At 37.3% G+C, this 13,064-nt stretch overlaps 1 protein-coding gene across 1 annotated transcript; it reads left to right on the top strand.

Annotated features, from left to right (window-relative positions):
- The first annotated feature begins 2,291 nt into the window (after positions 1-2,291).
- On the top strand, positions 2,292-9,064 carry LOC133527079 (clavesin-1-like). The gene is made up of 6 exons (XM_061863971.1): positions 2,292-2,504; positions 3,501-3,595; positions 4,032-4,176; positions 5,304-5,395; positions 6,285-6,386; positions 8,560-9,064. Exons 1-6 carry the CDS (start codon positions 2,357-2,359, stop codon positions 8,857-8,859), a joined length of 882 nt encoding a protein of 293 aa, XP_061719955.1. The 5' UTR covers positions 2,292-2,356; the 3' UTR covers positions 8,860-9,064.
- Positions 9,065-13,064: the final 4,000 nt, after the last annotated feature.

The following is a 13,064-nucleotide window of genomic DNA, read 5'->3' as shown; positions in this document are numbered from 1 at the left end:
AGGCAATTTATAAATAAATAATATAAATAAATATATATTATATTACGCGAATTGACTAAGTCCTACCTACAGCAATCCAAGAAGGTTTGTATTGTGGGTACATATTTATAAATACTTAAATACATAGAAAGCTCCCATGACTCAGGAACAAATATTTGCGCTCATTGCACAAACATACCGGTCGTCAAGTCGTCATTTATATCGATTTTATTTGATTTAAAACTTAAATGAGTGACGTTCGCCGCCGCAGACTGCAGTGATTACTGTCAAGAAAATTGATACAGTGACAGTATCAATACCGCAGCAGTATAAACTTATAATATACTCGACTTATTGGATACATATTTATGTATTCTGTAGCATTAATTTATGAGACTGCTAGCTTAACAATCGAGACGCGATTTATTTATTAAGTATAAATTTCATTTTGATTCTTGGAGAGACTTTACACCTCCAAAACTTATTAGTATTAGTATTCTGACATTAGGTACCATATACATCTCCAGATTTATTGTATTATTAGCCACATAGACTATACATTTCTGATGTGTTGTAGTAATTATTTATTTTAAGATTATTATAATGTAATGTGGTATTATTGACTGTTGTATTTATAAAAGCTGTTATGTATTTTTAATGTCACCATAATATGATGTCATGTAAGAGAGCCCTTGAGGCCTACTTGCAGAATCAATTTTTGAAGTTTGAATTTTGCAGGAGTACCTACCTAATAAAAATAAAAATAAAATATTTTTATTTCAGAATCATAAGAATTCCATAAAAAAATATAGCAACAGTAATGCAGATGCATTTGACATCCGAATATCAACTTTAGAGTGATGATAATAATTGTATTTGTATACTCAAGAAATGTCTATAAAACCTCTACCATTTTCACTGTGCTACCTATGGTGTAACTACAATTTTTTAATGTGCTAAATTGTAGTTACACTACAAAATAATTAAAAGTGCAAATTATTTCTACTTTATATGAGCCGACACGGGAACTCCTACCAATCAACAGCATAGATTGCTTACTCTAATAAGCAAAAAACTAAACGGTATATCCGTGCTCCTGGATTAATATTCACGTCTGCGAATAATCGATCGATTACAAGGGATAGAAGGCGTGAGGTAAGCGCTCGTGCGTCGCGTCGCCTATCAGGCGAAAGTGTCAGGTTATCTTATCTTCATAGCCCGGTTTTTTGGGGGCAAAACGTACCAGTGCTAGTGATTTATTAAATATCGGCTCAAGTGTTATCGATATCGATACAAAGTAATTTCAAATTCATTTTGAAAAACCGGACAAGTGCGAGTCTTTGTTGTTATAGCAGCAACAGAAACACATCATCTGTGAAAATTTCAACTGTCTAACTATCACAGTTCATGAGATAAAGCCTGGTGACAGACGGGCAGACAGACAGACAGGCGGACAGTGAAAACCTAAAAATGAGCAGAGAAAAGTTATTAATTATTAAACACAAATTAAAAACTTAAAAATAAAAAAGTGATCGTTTGGTAGCCCCCCTGGATAGCATTTTATCCACTGAGCGAAATACAGGCCAGCCCTCTGGTCACCCGAAGCTTCTATAGGCGCTTTGCTAACTCCTTTATAGAGGCGACGAGCGCTAGGCCCTTACGGCCCTAGGGTTTGATTGAACCCCAAACGCCGCAAATCATGATAACAAGTGTGACTCATTCTTTAAGTAAACAATATTATTTAAGAGTTAAGAAAGAGTGTAAATATCAGACATCTGACAGACTCTAGCCAATATAACAATAATAGTTATTAAAATATTTTAATTATTAAAATAACAGAATAATAGCTTTGACAATTTAATCCTAATAGCGATTATAATGCACATTTAAAAATTACATAACGGTAAATTACCTTTTTAATTAAGTCATGATTTTATCGACATCGATTTAAAGTAGGTTTCACTTGTCTTCGCACTTTTTAATCGTCAAACTAAATTGAATCTGTCAAATCGGGGTTTGATTATAGATCGTGTCATTCACGAAGGCGCGTGCCTTGACTCGTATTGTCATGTCATGAAAGGTTAGCTTTGACAAATCTTCGCGTCATCGTGAATGACACGAACTATATCTTCCCGGCTCGCATGAGCCGGGAATAACGCGAGGAAGAAGAAGGAGACGTAAATCGGATGACAATCCAATATAATGATGACATTGAGCTGATCTGATGATGAAGACAAGAGGTGGCCGTGGGAACTCAAATATCAGTCAAGCTTGTTACGAAATTTTTGCCAAAACATCCAAATCCAATCCAATCCAATCCAAATCTAATCATATTTTGTAGTATCGGTGTTGTTACCACTGTTACCAGGGTACCAGGATGTTCAAGATGTACTTAGAAATAGCCTTCGAGGCTGAACTGGACACCAACGAACACCCAGAGCTCTTGGAAATGGCTCGTGAAGTTTGCGAAGAGTACTCGGACACCAGGGCCTCAGCTATTCAGGAGCTTAGAGACATGATATATGGTAAGGATGAAGAGAGAATATTATTAATGAAAAATTGTTTTTTCAGGGCCATCAAAAACGGATCTTAAATTAATAATGTTCCCATCTATGGGCTTGGGTTCATTTAAATATTATCTTGACTATCAACAACTATTTCTAATAGACAATAATCGGAAATCTTAATTAAGATGCAGCAAGTTCAGGTCCTTCTCCGAACGCAACTCGCTAAGCATTTAGCGGACGGCTGTGCGTGCCAGGGATCGCGGATACAATAGTTATTTTTAAGAAAATAGTTATGGATGAGTTCGATCAAAAATATCAGTACGCATTTTCGCATCAAGTAATTTGCATGTTACAAATTTTGACTAGTGCGTTTAAGACCCATGTTCGAAATGTTTTGGTCGTTCATTATATGAAGCGCAAGTTGTTTAATCAGCTTTCGAATTAATGAAGTTATTAGAACAAGATCTCAAGATTGTTTTTTACTCATATTTTTTGGCAACTGAGTTATGATCTAAAAAATGCCCTTTAAAAATTTCTGCTTGCAAGAAAATATTTATACCAATAAATCACTTTCTATTTAGATAGGATACTTCAATTTTGATAAACGATTAATGCCATATTTTATTGCATTGTGGTTGACTGATTTACTCACATGTAATGAAGCTGCTTACATAAATTCATTAAAACCGCTTCCATGCTTGAATTACCCCAATAGATGATTCCGTATCACAAAACGCATCAAACATGAGACTAAGAAATAACTTACTGACCACCAGAGCGTGGCACGTGCTCGCATTAACATACTTAATTTTTGAGTTGTTAATTAATTATCTAATTCAATATTTGTTTTCATTTCTATTATTTTGTTTCCATTATTACAGTCGATTAGAATCAAGCTTCATAAATTATGTGCCTTAATTACCGCTTCTATGTTGGTCGGATTACCCCACTAGATAACCCCGTATCGCAACGCTCGTCAAAAATGAGACTAATAAATAATTTATTGACCGTCAGAGCGTGGCGAGTGCGCGCCGCGGCGGACGGACGACGAGTTCCTGCTGCGGTTCCTACGTCAACACCGTTTCGTCGTGCGGCGCGCGCACAGACAGGTCACATAAGTACTTATTGGTTTATCTCAATCACGAACGCACCTATATTTTCAAACAGGGACAGTGCTCTTTGACCTAACTCGGACTAAGTATAAAACCTATAAAAAACGTGATGGTAATAAATACCAAAACCAAATGGAATGGTCATATGGAAATTATGGAATTGTATAAATGTGGCAGAGAAAGCGTTAGAAAGAAATAGTTAATTAGTCAGCAACAGCGGTTGATCAATCAAACCAAATCACCGAAGATTTCCAGACACGTATTAGTTTATCTATCTTTTCCTATGCTTAATTAATACCAATAACTTTTTATTAAAAATACTTTTATACCCAATGAAAACATTTTAGGGTAAAAGTATTTGGCAGTTTAACAACTTCTACGCAGACCAAATCGCAGGCGGAGGTTAATAACTGATAACTTATACCATCCACAGTTGGTGCGGTACTGCACATTTCTTGAGCAGTACCCCGACCTGTACAAAGATGTGGACCTCTGGGGTCTGGCGAGGTTGGGCGCCGCGTATGAGGTCTACATACTTGACCGCCCGGGCGTCGGCCGCATTTCAATACTCAGGTTTGGTGCGTACTGTATTCAGTACATAATATCCTATCCTATCGTAAACATTTTATCATCTCTATAACAACATGCTATACTTAAATATTTTCTAGAAGTCTGAAAACTATTAAGCAATTTAAAAAAGCAAAAGTTACAAAGTAAAGAAAATAAAAGTTTAATAATATAGATAAATATTAAATTAAAGTTAAAATAAACATATAAAATAATGTTGTCAAGAAATCCATTTTTAATACAAGCTCTTATCGCTGACTGCACTTTTCTTTCAACAGGCAACTAATACTCATCGAGACAATTTTAACAAACCAAAACATAGCGACGTTGCGTTGTTCTATTACAAGAGTTCCTCTGACTACTTGTTGTATCCATCAGGTCAACTCGATGGGTACCATAATACAATTGTATTGCCACCCAACTTACACAATACACATGTTTGTGAATCAAATTAATCGAATAATGAGAATTGAGTTTAACTTAGCCTTCAAGTCAGGGATCGGAAACCGGTATTTTTTGTATGGGAACGAAAACGGTATTTTTTCGTTCCTTGTTAATTATTTCATTTCTAATTGGGCAATCTAATAATACGAAGTCGTTATAAAAAACCACAACCGAGTCCTATATTTGGAGTACAAAATAAACCGAAATATATGTTTGTTTCAAAGTTTTTCCAAAAAACCGGTTCCGATCCCAGCTTCAAGGTATTACATAAAAAAAACTTGTAAAAAGACTTCAAAACTGGAAGTAGGTGTCTTTTTTTTTAATACTACGTCGGCGGCAAACAAGCATACGTCCCGCCCGATGGTAAGCAGTCTCCGTAGTCTATGTACGCCTGCAACTCCAAAGGAGTTACATGCGCGTTGCCGACCCTAACAACCCTCCCTCCCCTCGTTGAGCTGTGGCAATATTACTCACCGGCAGGAACACAACACTATGAGTAGGGTTTTGTGTAATTCGGCTTCGGTTTTCTGTAAGGTGGAGGTATTTCCCCAGTTAGGCTCTGCTCTCGATTTGGAATGACATCCGCTGTGCTGTTCCCTACCACACAAAGCGAGATGACATTCACAATGCCCATACCTCTCTTAGACAAGGCTCATACCTCTCTTTAATAAACGTAAACGTTCCTAAATTATAGGAGCCTGGGATCCCGACGAACACCCTGGAATCTTCCTTGTGCAGGTCGCTTTCGCTATGACAGAGATCTGGCTTCGACTGCCCAAGTTACAGGTGAGATTGCTAGTCTTACTGACTTTCTACAAACAAGAATGAGAGACTGCTAGACAAGAATTAAAAACCGGACAAGTGCGAGTCGGACTCGCCCACCGAGGGTTCCGTACTAGTATTTGTTGTTATAGCGGCAACAGAAATACATCATCTGTGAAAAATTCTACTGTCTAGCTATCACGGTTCATGAGATACAGCCTGGTGACAGACGGATGGACGGACGGACGGACAGCGGAGTCTTAGTAATAGGGTCCCGTTTTACCCTTTTCTATCTATCTATCTATATATTAAAGAATAAGTGACGAAGCCTGCCAGTGGTGAAGGCCGGATTCCGCCGGGAATATTTGATAAAAATAATTTGATTTATTTCCAAAGTTGTGTAAATAAGTTTAAGTTACTGTCAATATTTTTTGTAACACACTCGTTTATTCCTAAATACATACATATTTTCTCATTTGCATCTCTATTTTTTCCACCGAAAAGTTCCGTTTGCTACCTTTCGACTGCATTATCAGATCAGCTCCATTTTAGCATATTAGTAAACTCTCATCGGGTTGAAGGAAGTAGGTACAGTCAGCGTCAAATACTTTGTAGCAACCAAAGTAGCCAAATAGTTCGGTACACCATATATTTAGTATGGTGTACCGAACTATTTGGCCACTTTGACTGCTACAAATTATTTGACGCTGACTGTACCCCAAATTTCAAATATATGAGATACAAGAAAGTGGTTTACATATATTTCAGTAACACAAGATTTAAAGCACAAAGCACACATACATATGTTATATAAATATATGGAGGGAAGCTAAATAAAAGTGTGTAACTTTGATGACGTGAATTTCAGTTTTCGTACTTTAGAATCCACCAAATCTCAGTAATCTCTTTCCAGGTGTTAGGCGGCACGCTTATCGTCGACTTGGAGAATATCACCATGAAGCACGTCGCCGCGCTGACCCCCACCATCGCCTATCAGATCGTGTGCTTGGTCGGGGTAAAGTCAATTGTCTATCAAATCCCTCTCAATTAACTCTGCACCTTTACTTATTTGGCGCAATGACCCAAAATAAGTCTTGGCCTCCAACACAAGAGCACGCCATTTTACCCGGTCTTGCGCGGCTTCACACCAGTTTTCACTGACGCCGAGCTCACGGAGATCTATCTCCACTCTATCCGCCCACCGATACTTAGGATGACCTACAGGACGGCGTCGTCGACCCAAATATGCCCTATACAGCATGATCTGCACCTATTCTTTCCAGGTGGCCCAGCCAACGGAGACGATGTGCTTTGGCCTCACCTATTTTATTCGGTTCGACTATGAGCTTCGTTTTCGACATTTTTCCGAATCCTCCAACTGCCATCGTCTCTTTTATCGGCTCCCAGAATCTTCCTTAACACCTTACATTCTGTGACTAAAAGGCTGTTCTCCTCTTTGAGCGTCCAAGCCTCACATCTAGGGAATGCAAAAACCGGTTTTTTCTTCGGTTTTTAGAATCAACAATTCTTAAATTCATCGCCATGGAATAAAGAAATGATTGCTTCACGTGTAAAAACGAATGCTAGTATAGTATATACACGATTTTATCACGAAATTAAAGACAGAATATCTGACTATTGTATTGTATTGTATGGGAATTGTCAAATGACTTAATGTTATTTGTAACTAGGAATAGGAACAAACCAATTTTATTAAATTATTTTTTTGGATTGTTGTTTAGACATTATCATTTGTCATTTTTTCTTAAATATATGAAAATATCAATTTATAATGGCCCAATCCGAAATCTTGCTCTAAGTTTTTCGCTGTCTTTTAGTATATTAGAAACTGATAGTGTTAGCTTAAACTGGGCAAACACAGGTAGTCAAGTAATTCCATTCTTTAGGGTTTGAACTACCCTTTCCTATTAGTGCGAAAGAGACAAAAAAGGTTGTCGGTAAGTCGTTATCACCGAACCAACAAAAGACTAAAGCTGCCATTGATATAATTGATTAGATACGTGGATTTTTTCTATAGCGCATCGCATAACAAAATTATAAATAAGACCTTTTATACCCATTTTTATTAAAAAGTACTACTATACAATTCGTACACCAGCACGGATGTCCTGCCACTGCCAATACTTTAAACTATTTAAATCTTTCGTGTTTTTGTATTTTGTACCGTAAAAATTCATTTAGCGTTACAAATGATCAAACTAACACAACACCACATTATTTGATTTGATGTCGATTCAACCGTTTTAGGACCGATTTATACCCTTATAATGAATAAAACATGCAACTTAGTTAAATAAATAAAAAACCGAATAAAACCGAAACCGGTTTTTTCGGTTTCGGTTAAAACCGGTTTGCATTCCCTACTCACATCCATACATCAGTATGGGGCGGATCACGGTTTTATAGATCCGTAGCTGAGCCTGTTTACTAAACGTCATATTTTCATAGGACTTTGACATTATAGTGATGATACATGCACTTAGTCACCGCAAATCCCATGCAGAATTAACTTGGTCAGTCTCTAAACTAAAATAGATGTCACATTTATTTTATTATTATTATTTTTCTCCTCTTTTGTCATATTCGATTTTAAAGGTATATGACAGTCGTTTGCAATGTAGCGTTGCAATACTGCAGCCCAAGCTCAAGCTCCAAGTGGGGCCTTAGATAACTATTGATCATTTCTGTGGCTTTGCATGTTCATGGCTTCGAAATTGGTAACAACTTTTAGACCAATTTGAACTTACACTGATGTCAATTTAGGTTTGAATAGGCCTAGCTGTTAGTTATTTCTAATAGGATGTATAGCTTGTTTTTTTTACACTGAACTATATAAGTAATAGTCTTTTGTCATCCAACCAATTATGCAATGTGGCAATGGGCAGGCCACATTCCACGCAGATAAGATGACCGATGGGGTCGAAAAGTGCTCGAGTGGAGATCACGGACTAGCAAGCGCAGAGTAGGACGTCCACCCACAAGATGAACAGACGACCTTATTAAGGTCGCCGGAAGACGCTGGATGTGGGTAGCGTACAACCGGTAGATGTGGGGGTCCAAGGGGGAGGCCCATGTTTAGCAGTGGACGTCTTATGGCTGAGATGATGATGATGATGAATTATGCAATATGTTTTCTCGTGAAAATTAAAACCCCCTTTTCATTTCAGTTAGCGCTTCCCTGTGCCCCAAACTCCATCCACATCATCAACTACAACTGGCTGCTTCACACCTTCTTCTTCCTCTTCAAACGCTTCATCCCTAAGAAGGCATGGAAAAAGATCCACTTCCACAGGCACGACCTTGGGTCTCTTCATCAGATCATTGACCCTGAGTGTCTGCCGCCTCGGTACGGGGGTACCTGCCGGCATCATACCACCATCGGTCATTGGTTTAATAAGGTCAGGCAATACAGAGATGAAGCTTTTGATCAGGAGATGAAGGAGTATGGTTGGTTAATAAAGGAATAAAGTGAGAAGGAAATTATAGCAAGATCTAGATTATTTAGAATCGCTAATGAGATTATCAATACCAAATTTTAACTGGAAATATATGACGAAAGTTTTTCATACAAAATGTTCTTTCATTTTCAATATATTTTTGCACTTTAACCCAATAGATTGGGGTATCGTTCGATAGGTCTTCAAAACGAATAAAGGGTCTAAAATAACCATTTCTGGTAAAGTGAATATTTTCGGAAATAATCGCTCCGAAACAATTAAACATGTGTTTATAGAATCAAGAATTTTACAGTGAGAAATTGTATAAATATATACCGACATCTTATTTAGGATCGATATCAAATCCCTAGAACGTGCCCCGATTTAGCACATGTATTTTTATTGTCTATAGGGACCGTGCGCGTTGGAGGGTCTGCCATCTTGTGGTCTGAATCGGAACCATAAACATGCACATGTACACGTCACGTGTTTTCTTGTGCATAGTAGGTTCTGCCATCTTGTGGGCTACATCGGAACAAAAAACATCACATTTACGCCTCGCGCCAAAAATCTGACGGCTCCTGTGCTGCCTCCTACAGTTCATGCACGCTCCCTATTAGGTATTTGCTTTAGTTTTTCACGCCCTCCTGCGGCAAGTTGCAAAACAACTAACTTCTTATGGTTTCATTAAGAGGTAACGCTTGCGTTCTCCGCATTCGTTCATCTATTATGTACTAGATGGCACCAATATAAAGTTAGACTTTGCGTTAGCTTGTTCTATCTTATACCTTTAAACGAGCAATTCTTGTATATATATATATATATATAACGGCTCTAACAATTTTGCTGAAATTTGGTATAGGGGGGTTTTTGGAGGTAAACAATCGATCTAGATTAGTCTTATGTTTGGGAAAACGCGTGTTTTCGAGTTTTCATGCGTTTTTCTTTCGACGCAGAATATGGTCGCTAATTTCGTGTTGCCGGCCACTGTCCGTCTGGTCCAGCGGGTTAAGACGCGGACTGCTAAACGAGTGTTACGGGTTCGAATCGCGCCCGGTGACTAACTTTTGTTTTTTTTTTATATGTTCAAGTTTATATATAATTTTTTAATTTTTATTGTTTTAGGCAAGTTTAATTTAGTAAAAAAAATAGTTGAGATTATCACCTATACACCAACATATTACAATAAATAGTTATAACCGTGCAAAGCTCGGTTGCCCAGGTACTAATGTATTATGCGGCAAAACGGGTTTCACAACTACAGAATTGAAGTGTGTATTTAGACTATTCTACACGTCTCTAGCTACAAATTTCACGTCTCGTGAAGTCCTAGAATTGTTAGGTTAGGATGAACATTTGGCCATTTGTAGTCCTAACTAGATTATAAATCTAAAGCCCGATGTACAGTCGAGATCACAAACATATTTACTCGTACAAGCCAAGCCAACGTTCCATAACTATATAAGGTGCTATCAAATTAGTTACCGATATTTTAAGATGGTACTTTACATTAAAACAATTAACTTTGAATAGAAATTAAGGAAAGTTTTCATTTTTTTTTTTTTTCGTTTTTATTTACCGAACAAAGTACATTATTGTCGAGGCTCGGAAGTAGCTATTTGCTGGCTGAGGATTTTAAACGAACGACCTTGGGAATCCGTTTAATTGAATCCGAAGCCAGGAAGTAGCCTTCCAGCCGAGTCATATATAATGTTTTTCTAAAAACTGATGCAAAAAATATAAATGTAATAGAAATTATTTACAGAAACAACATAAAATATATATTTTCACAGAAAATAGTAAAAACCATTGAAAGGATTTGCTTTGTCACCTTTTTTTTTTTTTAAAATAGAAGTGCATTTTTTGGCAAAATACAGACATTTGAGCAGCGAAATAGTCGCGGTACCAACATTATGATAATAAGTATTGATCATCTGACTGCTGTTTAATGGACTTATGCCTTCATTTGATATGGCCATGTCAACTTTTTTTAAAGTTTGGAAATTTACAAACAATAGAATTTGTATGCAACATTGCAGTCCCGAAATCAAGACTAATGTTTCTAATTTTTAATTCATCATAAACTACCTATACCTACTTGCGACCTATTTTTTAACCGACAAAGTCAACTTTGCCGTCCACTTTTGAGAACATCCTTTTAAGCTTTTCATTTTTAAAATCCTAAAGGTCTTTTCCAGGGCACAGAGATGCCTGCTTTCACGTCACTCAGAGACATGTGCTATCGTAATTGCGATCTGCGCTCTGAAAAGCGTGTGTTTGATAAAAGAGCCTGCGTTCCGGAGGCCAATTAAGACATACATCTTGACATCAAAATGATATCTAAATGATATCATTCGCTCGCTCACACTTGTCCGTACATGTATTACCGCGAGCGAAACGCACGGTCGACCGATATCATTTAGATATAATTTTGATGTCATCATGTTTGTTTGAATTGGCCTTTCGGTTGGACACAATATTGTGGATTATCCTTTAATGCTACGTAGATTGCCAATAAACCGCTTTTGTAAGTCTCTGCGACAAGAAAAACTGTTTTACTAGCTTAGTCGCGTAACGAACTGAAAATAAAAAAGTAACAACTGAATCTAATAAGACGTGGAGCAGAATATTAGTGCTGGGCTGCTGGGGCAGGAATACTGCATAACGGCCCGATTAGAAGAATGAGATACGATAACGATAAGTTCTGGTTTAGATAAGTTCTCATTTAGATATCGTGTGAATGTCGTATAATTAACAAAAGCAGTTCAATTCGGACAACCAATTTCACTTTGACGTTAGGAATATCGTAGATAGATCTTATTGGGATCACAGCGGAATCGAAATAAACGTCAATTTTGACATGTCGTTTAGTCATCGATCTTTTAAAGATCTTTCCGAGATCTTAAACGTGTCTTGATCATTCTTCGAATCGGGCCGTACATCTCTGAACTGTATGTCTTTTGTTTAAAAGGAGCCATTTTGCTCGCCTCACCGCATCCAAAATCTCCAATAAAATTGCACAATAGTAGCTTTTAAGTTTGTCTTAAGACGACAGACAATGAGAGCGTACTCCTAGTTTAGCATAAATTATAAAGGGGTTTAGTTGAAATGACAGAGTATGCAAATCCTTCAAGTTTTGCGAGTGTCTCGGGTTACGTCGAGGGAAACAATTAGGTACAGCGTTCTTAATGTCTTACGTGGGCTTTGGTCTTATGAATTTGTCATTGAAACTCGGATTTAGAAACGGTTTAAAAGCTAAAGTCTGACTTATTTTGGATTCTTATTTGGATAGTACGTGTTGTACCTATGTATCACATTATATTACTATGGTTAAGTGCATTGGGGTAAAAACGAAATTTTCAAAAAGGTAGGTAAATATCTATACAACCATAATCACTTTATACTTTAGTAACGCTCGGCTTGGAACCGGTTTTAAAAATAACGGTACATACCGGTTTATTTCGGTTTTTCTCCAAACTTTCATAAGAACGCGAACGTTTAAAGATCTTTATTGTAGTCTAAATAAACCGGTTTATTCGATGAGCGACGAGACGGCCGGCCGGCCTGGGTGGTGTCTCACGTAAACAAAGACACTGACATAGGAAGAAACCGGTTTTTATTGTTCTAAACAGGTTAATCTGGCAAGGACTTTATGGGAATATTCTTCTACAAACCGGTTTTAAATTAAAGGTTTTACTAATGAAACGGGGCCTTAGTATCAAGACTCAGAAACGGGATTTCCAAAGCGTTATCGTGTACTTGGCGCAAAACTTTTTAATTTCGGTTTTGCTCGAAGTCGGTTATTTTAAAACCGGTTTTTTTGTGAGCAGTTCTTCCTATGTATTTATATTTACGTTTACCAGGCCGTTTCGTCGGTCGTCAAATGAACTGTTTTTTTTAGGTTACAATAAAGTTCATAAAACGTTCGCGTTCTTATAAAAGTTCGGAGGAAAACCGAAATAAATCGATATATACCGGTATTTTAAAAACCGGTTCCGAGCCTTGCTTAGTATAGTATATATATTATGATTACACAATATTTGATCTTGTCACGATACTGCCTCAACGATAGCTCACGGTGATTGGTGCGCGAAAAATCGAATTAGAGTTATCAGTCAAGTCATTATGCATCTCGCTCGTACTAACTGATCAGCTACCAGCGTTTAAGTAAAGTTTGCAAAATGTAAATAACGAAAAGTTCAAAGCAAGCTATCTACTGGCATTTTCTTCCATCA

The sequence above is a fragment of the Cydia pomonella genome, chromosome 17, assembly GCF_033807575.1.
Source record: "Cydia pomonella isolate Wapato2018A chromosome 17, ilCydPomo1, whole genome shotgun sequence".
In the NCBI taxonomy this organism is placed as follows: domain Eukaryota; kingdom Metazoa; phylum Arthropoda; class Insecta; order Lepidoptera; family Tortricidae; genus Cydia; species Cydia pomonella.
This window is presented reverse-complemented; position numbering and strand designations above follow the sequence as displayed.